This window comes from Cajanus cajan, chromosome 8 (assembly GCF_000230855.2).
Source record: "Cajanus cajan strain Asha chromosome 8, NIPB_CcT2T_4, whole genome shotgun sequence".
Lineage (NCBI taxonomy): Eukaryota > Viridiplantae > Streptophyta > Magnoliopsida > Fabales > Fabaceae > Cajanus > Cajanus cajan.
In genome coordinates, this window is record NC_138524.1 from 21,348,013 (window position 1) to 21,365,335 (window position 17,323).

The 17,323-nt window shown below is 32.6% G+C and overlaps 1 protein-coding gene across 1 annotated transcript; it reads right to left on the reverse strand.

Annotated features, from left to right (window-relative positions):
• Nucleotides 1-5,971: 5,971 nt before the first annotated feature.
• LOC109818290 (uncharacterized) lies at nt 5,972-7,261 on the reverse strand. Its single transcript, XM_020383730.3, has one exon. It carries the CDS (start codon nt 6,903-6,905, stop codon nt 6,204-6,206), a length of 702 nt encoding a protein of 233 aa, XP_020239319.1. The 5' UTR covers nt 6,906-7,261; the 3' UTR covers nt 5,972-6,203.
• Between the last annotated feature and the right edge of the window lie 10,062 nt (nt 7,262-17,323).

The window sequence follows — 17,323 nt, forward strand, 5'->3', positions numbered from 1 at the left end:
TTAGACATGGTAGTTTTCATCTCAAGCAATATGTGATTATTATTATTATTATTATTATTATTATTATTATTATTATTATTATTATTTTTAGTAAGTTACACTAACACCCTGAGAGATTTTGTGAAAATGTTTGAACACCCCTGGTTTTTTGATGTTTCCATGAATATCCTTTATAGGAGGACACGGTACAATATTTCTCAAAGGGGTTAATATAATATTTAAGTAGTGTCAAGTGTTTTTCAAACAACGAAGGGAAAATTAGTGTAGGGATAAAAAAAAAAAAGGAGTTTATCTGTAATTTGGCAAAATTTCAGGAGTGTAAGTGTAATTTATTTATTTATTTATTTCCTGGAAGGTAACATGCAACTGAATCAGTTTTTGGTCAATTAGTATAACCAAGCACACTGGATATCCAATTCACTCAATAACAATGTGTTTTTAATTTGTAGGCAAATTATGTGTTGGATTTCTATTTCTTTTCTCTCAGGACATTATATGTCTATGATTTCTTCTACCATGGTTATATTAACATTCCTTCACTATTTTTTTTTAATTGATATTACGATTAATAAAGTAAAAACACCAAGACACTTCGAACATGTTATTCACGTCTTGTCTAGTAGTATTGAAGTGTCTTTCTTGTCTACCAAAATTATTTATAAAAAAATAAAAAAAATTAAGAAATGCAACTTGAATAAACTTTCCAGCACTTGCTTTTCGGCCCGATGGTTAAACGTGAATCCTACAGCAAAATTCGAAAGAAATTTATTTTTCATTTTTTTTATTTTACTAATATATGTGCGTTTTTTTACTTTTAAAATTAATAGTAAATAATTTTGGTTGGTAGGTTTAAAATTTGAGTTTTAGTAACCTTGTCCTGTTTTCTCAACAAAATACATGACAAAAGATAAAGGTACATGTGCCCTTCAAGTGAAAAAGTTTAGGTTGCAAATTTAAACGAAATAAGGAGAGAGCTTTAGAAAGCCACGGGATTAGTTATAGAGTTAATCACTTATACATTCTCAGTGTAAAGTTTTTTTACACTGGCAACCAATTAGATCTTTTAATTGTGCCATGTCACTATAAATACATTTACTTTTAACAGTGACATAACACAATTAAAAGATTTAATTGGTTGTCAGTATAAAAAACTTTTGATTAACTCTTAAGTATATTACACTGATAAAGTCTAAGTTTTTGGATTGTTGAGACTTGAGAGTGACTTAATACAATACTTATGATAAACTTTATATCAATTTTTAATTTGGGTTAGATTTAACTCAACTATGAAAGCTAACTTATAAAGTGGGATTCACTACAAGAATTTTATTCGGGATATAGTGAAATCAACTTATTGTTTTCGTTCTTTTTTTATACAAATCTTCAAAAGTATAAAATAAAATGAATTTTTTTTTGGTGTTCCTAGGTTCAAATCTCATCTATATTAAAACGATGTTTGATCAATAAAAATTATATCTTTTGAGTAAAAATTAATCTTTAATCGTCAATTTTAGAACATTGCATGGATTAGACATGGCAACAGGGTGAAATGGGGTGAATTTTATGTTCTCCACCTTTGTTCTTGATACTCATCAGAGATAAAATCTGGGTAGTCATCTCCATCTCCACAGAGTTTAGGTGTTCTTAAGTTCAAATCTCGTCTGTATTAAAATGATAAAAATTACATCTCTCGTCAATTTATTTAGAACACTACATGGAATATGGATTATATCCATGAAAAAAAAAACGTTTTTTCAACTGAAAAGTCTTTTAATAATTTGTAGATTTCGAGAAAGCGATTTCTTTAATATAAAACTATCGCTGTATTAAAGTAAAACTAAGCTAATGGAGAAAATATCCCATACGGTAGGCGCACGATATGACTTTGCAATGTAAAACTAAAAATTCAACGGTGCTTCCGTGAAAGAATCTGATGCAAAATTCCATTATACATTTTTTGACAACGAAAATTAAAAGCAAACGTATTTATTTGATACCGAATTTTGGGAATCACAATTTAATTCTGCATCAAGATTATTTTTTGGATTAGTGAAGGATAGTAAAAAAGAGATTTTATAAAAATTGAGAGTAATGAACAAACGTTACCATTTTGACAAACATGGGAATATATGGTACATATTACAAGTAAAATTCAGTCATCACTACTTCCTTATGAATAATATATAATATATGAAGTTACTTTGATTTTCGGGTTCTTTTTCTTAGGAAACAATCAAGCTAGACACAGTCATTTGGGATGAGGGAAAATAGAAAAAAAAAAAAGAAGGTGAGTTTAAGACTAGAGATAATTTCTTTTGGCACATTATAAGTAGTATTTTAAATTATAATAAAGTTATATGAGAGATAGAGAAAGTGTGTTGTCATACTTTTTAATAAATAAAAAAATTACACTTTTAGTTTCTTGATGTATTAGTTGACATTTCTCGTCTGTTTTATGATAAACATTTTATTATTACTAGCTTTAACAAAATAATCTCTAGTTAAAGATAACATGTGATGTAAAAAATTTATTAATATATTTTTTGTGTTATGTGTCTTTTTCTTTTGATAAAGAAATAAAAGAATTTCCACCAATCTAAAGAAACATTAGTGGAATTGTGACCAATGATCTGAATGATGTCTCTGAATTTTTCTATTAGTTGGGATGAGAACACAGTTTGATGCTTTCCGCCATAAATAATGGGTAGAAATGAAAGAACCTGACATTTGATTATTTGCCATATAATTCACAAAAGCATCCATTATAGTAGTAGACCCCACTGATTTTACCCTCAATAAGCTAAGTTCTTTAGGTACAGTGACAAATAAACTCAACCAATGGATAATCAAATTCCTTTGATTTTGACAAATAAACTCAACCAATGGTAAAATGTAACGGAAGATTAGATGAGATTTATGCATTTTTTCTGGTTTAATTTATGTGGTGTGATAAATAAACTACATATATATGTTCCATGCTTACATAGAGGTGCACGTGATAGTGAATTAGTGATAGGTCATGCACTGACATTCTTGTTCCCCGATATCGCAATTTAATTTTCAGCAGTGTTAAGATCTAATACCTACCACGAAATTAAGAAAGGAACTCATGAATTGACGTTGTTGTTGTTGTTTTTTTTTTTAATTTAAATTTAAATTGAATCGAATCAATTTATTTTATAAAAATAATTGATTAATCGATTATTTTTTATAAAGTAGATCAGTTTAATTCTTTTAAAATATAGATTGAATTTTTTTTAAATTGGATCAGTTTGGTACAGTGTGATTATTCATTTTCTACTCATATATGAATCAGTTTTTTTAAAAAATTAAATCGAATTGAACCGATCCATTTTATAAAATAGATCGATTCAGATTTTTTTAATAAATAAATCGAGCTTTTTAATATAAATCAGATCGGTTCAGATAAATTTAAATTTTTTTATATTTTAAAAAGAAATATAACCAAAACAAAATGACATAATAATGATAATAGAAAGTAGCCTGCTTATTATATAATCCACAATCGAGCATTTGTACTTCAATTTTTTTACATCTCCCGTACATTTAATTATTCTTTGAAAAAACAAAGTAAGAGAGAAAAAGAAAGTTAATTTTGGTAAAAAGACGATAAATATATAAATGATTGCAAGTCTTTTCTTTGAACAGAAATTTTGATCAAAGTCTTGACAAGAAAACAATAGGCCTTAAAAGAATTTTATTTTCTTCAAAGTTTCGTCATGTTTGACGTATTGGTTAAATTTATTCTTAAAAAATACTCCTTGTGTTTTTTATTAAGAAAAACTAATTTTACGTTAACAAAATTAATTATCTATATTAAATTTACTAATTTTATAATATTCTTTGTAATATATATATATATATATATATATATATATATATATTAAAAGAAGTAATAAAACTGAAATGTTATATATTAAAAAAAAGATAAAACAAAATATCAATGAGAGAACAGTAATAGAAATTTATTTATATTTAATAATAAAATTTGTGTCTTTTTGATTTATAATAGAAACTAGAAAGAATACAGAAATAATATTAAGCATGTATAATTAAGAAAAAAATAAATGTCGTACTACTAAAATTTCTCTTATTACATGCGACTTTTTTAATAAAAAATTTGTTTCCAGGCCTCCAACATATGATACATAATCTTTTAAATTATAAGATTGTAGATTATAAGTCTAACCCTAAACCATACAAATCAACTTGTAAGGTAAGTGTTGCCTCAACTTATATACTCTTTAATTGTTTTATTTTCAATCGATGTGGGACTTGAAGTTTTTTTAAAATATTAAACTTATAAATTTAAATATTTTTTTATTTTTCCTACGGATTAAAATTTGCAGGAAAATTTGCAGGAAAAGTTACCTGCAAATTTTTTCTACCATTTAGTAAACATTACTTGCGAATTTATTTTTGCAAGAAAATTTACAAGAAACAAATTAAAATTCTTACAATATTTTCTGCAAATATTTACCATGAAATTTTTTTTTATGATCATTAAAATTGTAGTAAAAAATTTTCAAAAATTTCTTGTAGATTATTTTTCATAAAAAAAATTGTAAGAAATATCTGTAAATTATTTTCTGTAAATAAACTCATAAATTTATTTTGTGAAATTATTATTACAAAAAAATTTACAAAACATTTCTGTGAATATTTTTTTTAGGAAAATTTTTAAAAAATGACACTTTTCTAATAATGGTTCTTTTACACATAAATGTCATACACTTATACTCATTGCTAAATTCTTCACAATTAACCCTCATGTTAGAGAAATAAACAATGATAAATGTCCATCTCAACAATATAATAGCTAGATTGAAAATACTATATATTACTTCAAGAGTTATGTAGTCTTGAGCAATTTTTATGTGATACGTTCTTAATTTATAAACTGGAAATTGCAATTACATAATACTGATCAAGACTATATAGTTTAGTTTCGGACATGTAGTAATTTCTGGTATATTGAAGTGGAATGAATTAGAGAAATGAAAATTAAACCAAAAAAAAGAAAGAAAAATTATAGACATAATAAGTGATGTGGTTGAAAAATAAAAGAAAATAGAGAGGAGATGTAGGTAGAATTAAAATGAAAAAAAAAACTTAATTGAACTTTAAGTTTAATAGTAATACAATGATAGTGTAAAATAGTTTTACACAATAAACAAATCATAATTTATCATAAATAATAAATTTATTGATTTTTAAAAAATTATCTTTAAAAGTTATAGAAATCATGATTTTTGCTTGGTTTACATTGACATTACCATTAACAATATATTTGGATTGCTATTTGGAATGATGTAAATGAAAATTCTCTCATTTCAAATAAAAAAAATTAGAAGCAATAATTTGATACTTTCAAGTTCAAAAGCCTTTTAAAGGTTCTCACGATAAATCAAACACACTATATATTGATTAAAACTTGTTACATTGATATTACCATTAAACCTATTGCACTTTTTCCTCACCCAAGTTTTATAAATTTTTGAATTTTGTCATAACTTTTGAGATTATAAATTTTTTCATCCAATTTTTAAACGTTGATATATTTTATCTGTTAATTGATTATTTATTACACCATTAATTAATTATTTATATGTCATGTTTACCGTTGATATATATAACACATGTGTTACGACAACAATCCAGGATGTCATGTAAATAACAATGGTAGATAATCAAATAATTGTGACAAAATATACAAAATTTTAAAAATAGAGTGGCCAAAAATTATACAATTTTCAAAATTAGATAATGAAATTGGCAAAATTATAAAACATGAATAAAAAAAATGCAAAACAAAAAGAAAATGTAAGATAAATATTTTCGGTAGCTATTAGTTAGGTAATAGGCTAATAGTTAGACAATACCAATAATATATGACTAATCAATTACACGGCACACACAATCCAAGGCAAAATACTCTTCAATGGTCAAATTCAAAGTTCAAACCACTCTTTTGTTCATAATTTCTCGGAGATCCAAAACCAAGTCCATCGTTGTTTGCATCAACAAGCAAAATAAACAATTTCATGTGGCAACCACATGCACAAATCCTATTATATATATTTATATCACATTCACGTATATCTCCACAAACTCCCATATACGTAAAATAAAAAACAGAAGAAAAAAAAAAAAAGAACTAAGCAAAAGTTGCAGAAGCTAAACTATTCACATTTTCTTGGAGCAACATCATCACATCTCTTTATCACGGACGGTTCCATGGCATGACATTCTCTACAAGCCATCACAAACCACCGTAAAATCCTTCTTCCAAACCTCAACCTCATTCCCTTATTCACCATCTCTTTCTTACTCTTCTTCTTATTCTTGTTCTCCTTGTTATTGTTATTTTTATTATTGATATGGCTCCTTTTGGTGCCTTCTTCCTTCTTCTTCTTCACTTGCTTTATGTCCCTTCTTCTTTTAACCGAACCCTCACGGTTCAACGCCGGCACCGGTGTTATATACTGCCACCTCTGAGAGCATCCATATGCTTGATAATGTGATGGTGTCATTGATGACCTAAGTGCACCATTCTTGACCTTGTTGTGGAACAATTTTCGCTCTGAGCTATCGCTAGAGCTTGTTCTAGCGCTGCTGCTACTGCTGTTACTACTGTTGCTCCGCGAGGAGAACAACGAGTCCTTCGCGCTGCCGGTGCGGCTGGCGGGGACGGGGAAGGAGTGGGGCTGGAGGTGGCCGTTTAGGAAGAGGTGGTCGGCCGGGGAGGCCGTCCAGGGCTCGGCAGAAGTCGAGTCCGGCGTCAAGGCGCCGAACTCGAAGTCTGCCGAGTCCGGAGTGGGAGTGCTTGGGAAGGAGAAGGAATCGCCGGAGGAGGGCTTATTCTTGCGGTGTGTATTGTCCATGTGGGGGGAGATAGGGTAGGTTATGGTGAGATGTGATATGTGAGAAGTGAGAAGTGAGAAGTTTGTGGCTTATATATGTGTGTGAGTGTATATATGATGGTGATTGGAAGGTTGGTTTATGGGGTTTGGATGTGGGACATGTGGAGTGGATCAAGGTCTTTGTTGGTTTGAAATTGAGGGGGGTTGGCTATGGAGGTGGTGTAAATAATGTGAACCATGGGATGCCAACTAAGACATAAGTTTGAGGAATAATATTGCATGGTGGTGGTGTAATGATGTTGTAGCTAGCTAGCATATGTGAGATGTGTCACAAACAAGTTAGTCTGTTGTGTGTGTCATGTGATGATAAACTGTGGGGATGTTACCTACATAATTATCTTGTTTCAATTATAAAAATGTTACTAAAATTAGAGTGTGCATAAGTTGAGGGCAGAAAGAAATAAACAAAATAAAGAAAAAAAAATAAAAATTACAATAAGTGATGTAATAAAAAAGAAGATAAAAAACAATCTGAGTCTTAATTATAAAATTCTTTCTAAATTGTCTTTGTTTTAAATGTAAAAAAAAATAGTGTAATTGAAAAGTCATGTATTGAATGAGGGATATTTTTAAGAAAATATCACTAAATTAATTATATAAAAGTTGTTAAACTTATTTATATTTAAGAAAAAAAATATTTTTTCCCTTATACAGGAGTACTCTTTCAATTAATCATAATGGATGAGAATAATTGGGTGTGTTAAGTTTGGAGGCCCTCCTTTTAAAGAAAGTAAAAGGAGTTTACTATACTCAAATATGCTATAAAGAAATGTGTCAAACGATGTGGTTTTCTATATAAATTATAGTCTTTGGTTGCGTATTATTTAATATATATTGAAAGATGTTGGGGTTGATGAGTGATTTGGATCAAGTGAGTGGTTTTGGAAAGTGAAAATATTCTTAATCATATTGTCTCTCGGCTACAATACATATAAAGAGAGGATCTATTGACATCACATATAAGTTTAGTAAATTTAATATTTTTAATAATTTTTTATATACATCATAGGTTTTATTAATTTAATAATAATTGAATCGAAAGTTCTTATAAATTAAATTATAAAAGTTTATTAATTGAAAATTCAATGATATTTTTGTCACATTATTTTATATTAACATATAAAATATTTTAAATGTAACTAATTTATTATTACTAAATTATATTTATAGATATTTAAGCTATCTAAAATTTGACGACAATTATTAAAAATAATAAAGTCACAAAATTTAACAATTAAATTGATAAATTATTACAAAATGTAAGTTTGCCCAAAAATTCCACTTTGTGATAGGATATGGCATCTCTCCCTATAGACATTGAAGGTATTGATTTTTCAATAATGATTTGCTTATCCCAATTAGTACGGTAGTGAATTAGATATTAACCTTTGTCAACTTGCTTTTTGTTATTCTAAAGGACACAGAGTCCCAAATATGCCCTTTAATTAAAATCCTACATAGATAAAGCAGAAAAACAAAAGGAAAATAAAGTAGGAAGCTGGGGAAGCAATAGTACTAGTCTATGGTCTTCTTCCAAAACACCAAGGAATGGTGGGATCACTATTGTAGGTTTCTTAAGTAGGGCAAAGCAAAGCCAAAGCCAAACCAAAGGCTCCCCTATGGTCTAAAACAAAAGAAAGAAAAAATGGATGAAACATTAGGAGGCGTGTGATTTTAATGATCAAAGACCTACTTTTGATTACTCCTACACAAACAAGGGGACAAAGTGGCTCTCATAAAAATTTCTTGGTCTCCTATTTAAGTTTCTGTGGCCCATTTCAGCTCATTATGCCTTTGGGACCATTGGTCAGCCAGATTCAGTCTTCAGTGTTTATAATTTTTTGCCATGACCAAAGCAAATTATTTGTCAATCTTCCTTAGAAAGCATACTTTTATATGACGCCAACACAAAGTGGCAGGTCCATGGATTTGAAGACAAAGCTGTTGAAGGCTTCATTATGACTCCATATTTTATAATCTGTTTTGACTACCAAATATCATGTTGAATGGCATTAGAAATGCTTATACAACAGATTAATTAAGAGAGTTGAGTCTTCCCTTCACATTAGTTTTGGCTCTCAAACTTCTCTTATTGTAGATGATGATAAGTAAATTCAATTATAAATTTTAGCTAAAGTTGGTGGTCTTCTCCAACCTTATAATAAAGAAATGGTTCTTCTCTTAATATAAATTTTTATTTTTATTATTAAAATTTTATATGCATGTTTAAAGACTCTCAACGTACTATTATTAACTGTGCGGAACTTTTTTGATATAAAATTTACACAATATAACAAGTTAACAACTAAGCATATATATAATGTAAGGTATATAAAATAACTTTTTTTCTTAAATAGAATATAAAGTTACAATATAATTAATGCATCGATATTTGAACCATGAGTTTACATTACGCTATCTCATGCTTAAAATTTAAGAGAACTTACGTACAACTAATTTAATAAATTAATATTCAATTTTTTAATGTTGAAAATTAATATTCAGTTAATGAACCCAATTTCACGTAGATGTAGAACAAGGTTTATTACATGATTTTTTTAGGAGGCTTTTCAGGGTATCTATAGCTTTTCGGAATTAGCTTGAGTAAATTCCCATTACAAGTGGCGCGTTCATTTGGACCTTTAATTTAATTATTTTCTTTCAACAACATTAATTTTCAATACGCTCAATTCTTTGAGTATGTTAAAAATGTTTAAGAGATTAACGTGTTAAATGTATATAAGTTCTTCTTTTATAAATACTAAATACACATACGTATATTATAAATTTTAACTACAAAGAAATCTTTCTTAAATACTCACAAATATTTAGAGCTTATAAAGTTTACAACCCTCAAGAAATTTAGTAATTAAAAAATATACACATGTAATTAAAGTAGAATATGATTTTGTAAATTTTACATATGATAGATGGATTTTCTGCTAAGTCAAAGGAAGAACCGTCCTGTCCAATTAGCACAACAAATGTTTTACACAACCAAATTTTTTAATTGATTTTCAGAAGCACATTAGAGAGAGTAAGAATATATTCAATATTCAAAACTGTTCTTACCGGAGATCGGTCGTAGGGGACGATCTGCTGGGTAAGATCGGCGAGCCTCCTTCACTGGGTACGCTTGTTGCTCCAAGATGGGGGTGGTACCTGCAAAAGAGACTCCGATGCTAAAGTTAGTGTTTGTGGGTGTATGAATCTCGTATAAGTAATGCACATACCTTTGTGTGAATTTAGGGTTTTGTTGGGCCTTGGGCCTGAAATCAGTTTATGACCTATTTGGATGTCGAGTTGACGTGGCCTAGCGCGTGTCCGAGGTCACGCCACGCTGAGATGCCGAGCTCGAGCTCAACATAGCGGTATGGATATATAGTACACTAGCCCCCCGAGCTCCGAAGACCGTGGGTCAAGGAGTTAATGCCGAGCTCGGTAGGGGGCCGTACGCTTTTCTCCTGTGTTGCCATGTGTCACAACTGTCGCTTCGGATTCTGAAACGCGTGGGCAGCGTGTTAATGGGGATGACGGTTACGCAATGATGGTAGTGCTTCATCATGACGGGGCCTCATTAATATGCCGTCAATCTTGTCCCCTTTGCTGACACGTGTAATTGCCGTTTTGAATTTGGAAAATCCCTTTTTCTATCTCTCGCGCCCTTTCCCATTCACTTTACTCATTTTTCGTTCTTTAGCTTCTTGCGCACGCCGATTTCATTCTCCTCTGTTCACTCTCCGTCTCCGCTTTCCCTGTCTCCGTTCTCCTCCATCGCCATTTCCGGCAACTGAGTTCTCCTCCTTCCTTATTGTTCTTTAATTTGTCAAAGGAGTACCAGGTACTTCGATTTCCCTATCCTCTCCTTCTTCTCAAATCATTTTGTTTTCTTGATGGCTGGTAACAGTGGTGCCACTCCTTCTGTGCTGGCCAAGGGTAAGGGCAAGGCGCGTGGCAAGGTAGTGGCCGCCGAGACGGCCGCCGCCGAAAAGAAGGAAAACCAGCCTAGGGAACCCTTCCCTGTCATCCCTGGCTACGACTGGGTCAGGGGTGACGCCGGGGAATTCCAAAATGTCTTCAAATCGTTCATGGAGATTAATGCGATGCGAAAATCGCATAGGATCTGTGAACCTTCCGTTTCCAGGCTTATCGGACTAGAACCTTGTCAGCCCGGTGAACGCGTCTATATGAGGGGTACCTCTAACCCTCCTTTCTTCTATATGTACCAGTGATTTTTTAGGGATTTGGGCGTGTGCCTACCCTTTTCTCAATTTGAATGTGATTTCTTAAATTTTGTCAACTCGGCCGCTTACCAGTTGCACCCCAACAGTTGGGTTTTTTTGAGGGCTTTCCAAGTCCTATGTTCGACCTTAGGGATAGGGTTGTCTCTGCCCGTTTTTCTCCATTTTTATCAGTTAAAGCTGGGCGTCCCTCCCTATGGTTGGGCGTCTCTGAGTGGTAGTAAGGCTAGGGGATTGTTTTCTCTTTACTCCCAGTCTTACAAAAATTTCAAACAAGAATTCATTCGGGTTGCGCTCCAGGATGTCGACCCGTTGAAAGACGAGGTATTCCACTTTGGCGGGTTGCCGAAGATTCCATTTTACTGGCGGCAGGCCCCAGCCAGGTTTAACGGGTTGGCCAATGTGCAATTGACGGCCTCAGACACCGCTGCCATTGCAGACCTAGAAGCGCTTCCTCGTCCGTTAGATTACAAGCTCGTTTTTTTCGCTTGTGAACTCGGTGTACAAGGAGAGAGGTCTAGAGAGTGAGTATCTCGTCCTCCTTGGTTGCCAAGGTTCGGGAATTCTTTCTTTTACTGACATATCTAATTCTTGTATTTGAAGGCATAATGGGCAAAAGCAAGTGGCGCAAGTTGAAGTCGCGCTACAGCGTTGCCGAGATTGAGGTCCCTGAACCTGAGGAGGTGATGGAAGAGCATGAGCTAAAGGCCCAACCACTAGAGCTATGGCCAGGAAATTACTTGAAGACTTGTCTACTTCAGAGCTTGGTGGGCCCAATGGGCTTGGTGGGCCTAGGGTGCTTCTCACTTGGACCTTACTTGAATAAACACCATGTTTTATTGCATTTTCTTAGCATAGGAAGTTACTTTGATTTTAGGTCTTGTATTTTGACCATAGATTAGGGTTTATGCTTTTGGGCTTGTATTTGGGCTTCTTAGGCTTTGGGCTTTTGATACCCAATATTAGGCTCATTCTTCTTCTTGTAATTTTTCCTATTCATTGTATTTCTTTGACCAATGTATTCGGTCATTAGATTAGGATTATATGAAGTATACATTAATAGGTGCATTAGAATTCATTTCTATGTCATTTAGAAGTAATTTGATTTGAATTTGAGTCACATGGATTGCATGGTGAGGATCCGGCCATGTGAACTCTAAATTCAAATCAAATAACTCCCAAATGACATTAAGATGAAGGTACCATCCGGATTAGTCACTTGATTGGCCAAAGTTTGAATTTCAAATTCAAATTTGAAATACAAACTTGGCGCCAATTTCACTTAGACGGATTGGCGCCACCTAGCCTACTTTCTCACCTATAAATGTGTAACTCTTGCCTTGTACTAGCACTTTTGAATATATTGAATTTCTAATTGAAATCTTCAGCAAATTCTTCAAGAGTCACCGAGATTAGAGAGCAAGAGAGTGCCTTCAAACACCTTAGGAATTCCCTAGTTCCTTCTCTTTGAAGTGAGCAATCCTTTGCTCTTTAAGCTTGGATGCTTCCATCCAAGGCTTAGCCTATTCCATCCGTGTTTCTTAACTCCTTCTTTGGTTCATCACTTCGGTTCCAATCTCCTTTGAAGAAGATCCGAGCTTAAGGAGAAGCTAAGGAGAGGTTCATCCATCACTTCTCCCACCTTCTCCATCAATTTTGGTATCAAGAGGAAGGTCTTGAAGGAGATAAGTGTCCTCATCTTTTTGTGTATCCGTGGTCTTGTTGTTCTTGTGTATTCTTGTGTCTACTTGAGTTTTTCTTTTCGGATCTATATTGTTTTGTGCTTTGTGTTCCATAGATCCATTGTTCGATTGTTTTGAATTTCTTCCACAATCAACATGTATTAGGACCTATTTGCTTGTGCTTATTTTGATTTTATTTGAGTCTCTCCATTCTTGTATGTGTCCGTGATTGGACCTCATGCATTTGCATTAGATTTTGGTGTTTAATCCTTGTTTTGTCTTAGAGTTTATGTTTAGTCCTTATATGTTAAAAAAATTCCTTGAATAGCATGTTAACCTAATTTTTCTTTTGAGTGCATTGTCTAATTGTTTGGTTTCGGTTTGTTCTCTATTTTGCCTACCTATATGTGCTTTTTATTTTTCCTTATTGAGTTCATAATTTGTTATTAGTTCTAGCAAATTTCTTTAGAGTTAGGTTTCCTTTGTGTACTTAAGTTTTCAAATCACTTTCTATTGAAAATTCTTAAAAATTTTGTGTTACTCAAAATCTCAAGTGTTTAATCCTACTTCTAGTGCACTAATTCTTGTGGATTCAAATTTTTAAAATAAAAGAGACTGAAAAACAGAGGAAAATACAGAGCCTAGTGCTTCAAAAGTTAAAAGAAAAGTGAACAAAAAGAATCCAATACAAAACCTAAAAACTAGTGCACTAGTTTCATCATTTTCACTTGAATTTGGACCAATTTTGTAGTCTCGATTTCTATAGCTTGGAATCTTGAAAAATTTGAAAACAAAAGGCAAATACCTTCTTTGAAATCTTAACTTGAATTCAGAAAAAGAAGAATAAAAAAAAATATATAGAAAGCAATTTAAATGTGAAAAGCCGAGAAGAGTACAAATAGAAAATTCACTTGATTCCTTAGCTTATTTGGACTACTATTTGGTGTGTTCTTATCCAATTGCTTCCAATTTTTTTTTGTGTTGTTAATCTACTCTAGTACCTATCTAGGAACCTTCCTAACTGAGTGCTAGCCTTCTTTGGAGTCTTATTTTTTTTTCAGTTTTATTTGTTGAACTTCTTTGAGTCTTGTCATATACACATATTACTCTTCACTTTTGGTATAAGCTTTTCAAATTGTGCTTTTGTTGCTTGTCTTGTTTTCTTTCATTAAAATTTTTTGCTGGAAGTGGCCTCAAATCCTTGCTTAAGGATCAAGCATTGACTCAACAAAGAGTAGGAAAAGTTTTGGACACTAAGACTACAAAATTTGACCTAATTTAGTGACCAAACTCTTCCTAAACTTCCTTCACTTGAGTGACCATTCCTTTCACCTTGTGAGCAGCCTCCATTAACCACTTTTGTTGTGTTCATTGTGCAGGTCCAGGAGCAACTTAATTCAAGGGTTGGTGGCGGATTAAAACACTTAAACAAGTGTTAGAAAATTGGACAACAAAATCCGTCACTAACTTGGTCACTAAAGCCGCCATTTATTGTTTTCTAGGCTAGTTTAAATTTTTGCAATCTCTCTTGTATTTTAAACCAATTTGTAAAGCTTGGAGGGAGTATTAAGAAGCTGGTCAGGTATATCTAACTCCTTGGTAGCCTACTCACGTGTAGTACTAGTGGAAATGGCTTGGAAATTTCATATGTTTCAAGCTTTCACTTAGGGCAAACAGACTAGTTGCTTATCCTTGCTTCCTTTAAGTTACTTGTCCTTAATTGGGTTTACTTTGCTGCCTTGAAACGTCTAGTATTGTGTAGCTTTTAATTTTTCACGTTTAGATAAGTTTCAAAAAAAAAATTGTGAAAAAGCATACAAAAATTTTTTGTGAAAAGTTTTGGGGAATCAAAGATACCACAAAGGAGTTTAGTGATTTCCACTTGAAAAGGCTTGGTTATTAAGTGGCTCTTTGTGGCTCACCTCCCTTGATAGTGCAACTTGTACACTTAGACTTCCAAGTGCTATTTTTGTTCCTAGAAAATACCAAAAATATTTTATATCTTTTGCATAGCATATAAAATTCTTATTGCTTAATCATGAGTCACATTTCTCAAAGTAGTAGTGACTTTGAATCTCCTAAAAGTTTTAAAAGAATTGTCAAGGAGGTTGAAGCACTAAAACTTTGGAAGCAACAAGAGGTACTTCAAAAAGAAAAAGAAAAGATTGAAAGAGAAGTACAACTTATTGCTCTTGAGGAAGAGATAAACAAGATTAAGCAACGAGAAGAGAAACTTTTGAAAAAAATTCATAAAAATAAAAGTCCAAAAATTTCTACAAAGAGTTCAACAAAAGGTTCTAATGATTCTCCTAGTCAAAATGAGGATAGTCTAAATCTTGATGCATATTACCAACCCCATCCTAGAAGAGTCATTAAAGAACCCAAAGTGAGGGAATCAAGGGCTGATCTCCCTTACTTTCATGGTAAAGAGGATGTAGATGCCTACTTGGATTGGGAGATGAAAGTGGAGCAAATCTTCACTTGTCATAAAGTAGGTGAGGAGAGAAAAGTTTCCCTAGCCACCCTAGCTTTCCAAGGACAAGCTATGTATTGGTGGACATCCTTGGAGAGAGAGAGAAGACTTCACAATGATCCTCCTATTACTTATTGGAATGAGTTGAGGAGTGCTATGAGAAGAAGGCACATACCTTCTTATTATAGTAGGGAGCTTATGGATAAGCTCCAAAGACTCCAACAAAAAAACATGAGTGTGGAGGAGTATAGACAGAAAATGGAGTTGTATCTCATGAGGGCTGGGATTAGGGAAGAAGAAAGATTGACCATTGCTAGATTTTTGAGTGGTCTAAATTTTGATATTAGAGATAGAGTTGAGTTACTCCCTTATAGGGACCTTGATGATTTGGTCCAACTTTGTATAAGGGTGGAACAACAAAATTTAAGAAAAAGTTCTTTCAAAGGCAAAACTCAATCTAGATTTTATATCAAGAAAGACTACAAGAGGGAGGGTCAATATGATTCCTCTAAGAAATTTAGCAAGGGTCAAGAAAAAGAAAAAGAAAATAAAAAAGAGAAAAATAAAAATGTTGTCACTTCTAGTAGTAAGACTAGTGACATCAAATGCTTTAAATGTATTGGGAGAGGCCACATAGCTTCTCAATGCCCCACTAAAAAAGTGATGATTTTGAAAGGGCAAGACATTTATAGTAGTGTTGATGAATCTAGTTCTACCACTTCAAGTGATAATGAATCAAGTGAGGAAGACCATTGAAAGTGCATATCCTTATGATGGTCAACTTCTTATGATTAGAAGGCTTCTAGGAAGGCAACCTCATGAGTCTCACCTTTCACAAAGAGAGAATATTTTTCATACAAGGTGTAAAGTTTTTTGATAATGCTTGTTCTCTCATTGTGGATAGTGGGTCTTGTTGCAATTGTTGTAGCACAAGGTTGGTGGAGAAGCTTGATCTTACTCCTATTCCCCATCCGAAACCATATCAACTTCATTGGATTAATGAAGATGGGGATATCAATGTAGATAAACAAGTGAAAGTCAAGTTCTCTATTGGTAACTATGAAGATCAAGTGGTTTGTGACATAGTTCCAATGGAAGCTTGCCATATTTTGTTGGGAAGGCCATGGCAATTTGACAAGAAAATCATGCATAATGGCCTTACCAATGAAATTAACTTCACCCATAAAGAAAAGAAGTTTGTACTTCATCCTTTGTCTCCTTCACAAGTGATAGAGCATCAAGTACAAATGAAAATGAAAAGAGAAGAAGAAAAAAAAACTTGATAAAAAACAAAAGAAAAGAAGCATAAATCTTCAAAGAAGAAGAAGGAAGAGAAACCTCTTCCTATAGAAGGAATTCAACAAGAAACTTTAAAACAAACCCTATTTGTTGAAAAGCCTTCTTACTTTCTTCTTTGTAGAGGTATGCTTAATTGTCATAATTTAAGTATTGAGCCTAGTTCTTTACCTCTTGAAGTTTCTTAATTAATAAAAGAATTTGATGATATATTCCCTAGTGATGGTCCAAAGGGCCTTCCTCCTTTTAGGGATATAGAACATCAAATTGATTTTGTGCCTGGGGCTAGTCTACCCAATAGACCAGCCTATAGGACAAATCCCCAAGAAACTAAGGAGATAGAGAACCAAGTTCAAGAATTATTTGATAAGGGGTGGGTGCAAAAGAGTTTGAGTCCCTGTGTTGTGCCTGTATTGTTAGTGCCTAAGAAAGATGGAAAATGGAGAATGTGTTGTGATTGTAGGGCCATTAACAATATCACAATCAAGTACAGGCACCTAATCCCTAGACTTGATGATATGCTTGATGAATTACATGGTGCTACTATATTTTCTAAAATTGATCTTAAGAGTGGTTATCACCAAATAAGAATTAAAGAAGGTGATGAGTGGAAAACTGCTTTTAAGACCAAATTTGGATTGTATGAATGGCTAGTTATGCCTTTTGGTTTAACTAATGCACCAAGTA